The sequence below is a fragment of the Echinococcus granulosus genome, assembly GCF_000524195.1.
Source record: "Echinococcus granulosus chromosome Unknown EG_S00172, whole genome shotgun sequence".
NCBI lineage: Eukaryota > Metazoa > Platyhelminthes > Cestoda > Cyclophyllidea > Taeniidae > Echinococcus > Echinococcus granulosus.
Window position 1 is genome coordinate 48132 of NW_020170552.1, and position 1194 is coordinate 49325.

At 46.8% G+C, this 1194-nt stretch overlaps 1 protein-coding gene across 1 annotated transcript in view; it reads right to left on the reverse strand. All coding sequences in view use genetic code 11, as the record gives it.

The window, feature by feature from the left end:
* The window catches only part of EGR_09870 (Monocarboxylate transporter), a gene marked incomplete at both ends in the record, with an annotated part of 21969 nt that overhangs the window by 9907 nt on the left and 10868 nt on the right, over positions 1-1194 (reverse strand). The window contains one exon of the mRNA XM_024499119.1: positions 691-968. Within this exon, the coding sequence (XP_024346465.1) occupies positions 691-968 (278 nt within the window). The remainder of the gene's footprint in view (positions 1-690; positions 969-1194) is intronic.

Genomic DNA, 1194 nt, shown 5'->3' on the forward strand with positions numbered 1-1194 from the left:
GATGAGGCTTCTACATCGGTGAATTTCGGCATTTGGACTCAAGCGAACACCAGCGATTCCTCTTGGTGGCCGATTCGCTTGTAATAGTTGGATCAAGAAATCTTACCCCAAATTCCACACTTCAATACCCGAGCCCCAGGAATCCCTCCTTATTCCTCGGGGTGTCGGACTATTCCCAAATCAATAACACCAACACCTTGTTATGCTGTCTACCTCCGCATGACCGCCACAAAACCAGACGGCATGGAAACAAGATGTTAAACGATCTGCCTGGCCGTAATTAGCAACCGAAAAAGTTCACGTGTGCGAATGGAATGACCAACAGCGCCACTAGTTAGTTGTAATGCTTATTTTTAATCGGTGTAAACATGATTATGGCACGAACCAGGATGTGCAGACGTCACGTAGATACATTTTGTTCAAGCGGACGTGATTTGTGCAAAATTAGCGGTAAGACTGTCCAAAATGAATCGCAAAAAATTGACTTCAGCACGAAACCCCACATAGAATAACTTCATTAAAATCCGCACAAGGCAGGAATGAAGTCGGAATGATGATGATGATGATGGAGGAGGAGGAAGAGGAGGATATCTCGTTGGAAGCTTACCGAAGAGGCAGTCAGTTCACTGCATTCCGGAATAACATCCAGAACTAACTCGGAAGCTAACATTTCCTTTAACGTCAACTCACCGATAGATAACCCGCCTCTGCTGTTGCGTTTTTTGTGCCTTCAACGCCTTTTTGGCAGCCCTCGCTTGAGCTGCCTGGGCACGAGCCATGGCTTGCGCTTTGGCCCGTGCAGCCGCCTCCGAGGCCTCCGCCTTGACAGCGCGTCGACGTCGGCGCTGTTGCTCGGTTGAGACATGCGCGTCTCGCCGCTCCTTCTCACGGGCTGTTTGACGTCGCTGGTTCTGGTAGTACTTAATACGGAAGTGCAGGTCAAGAGGTCGAAAGAGGACTATCAAGACCTGAAAGGAAGTAAGCGAAAGGTGTCAAATGAACCATTTCGATTAACTGGATGGTTTCACCAAAGTATGGAAGATAGCTTTCTATTAGAATGCGTAAAAGTTAAAAAGCAAGTCGAACATTAAGATTGATTGCGAGGAGGTTAAAAACGCTTGGTGATAGGTGATAAAAGGATTGAGAGGATGGCAAAGTTGATCCTATGCCTGTAGACAAGTCAAATTACAATCA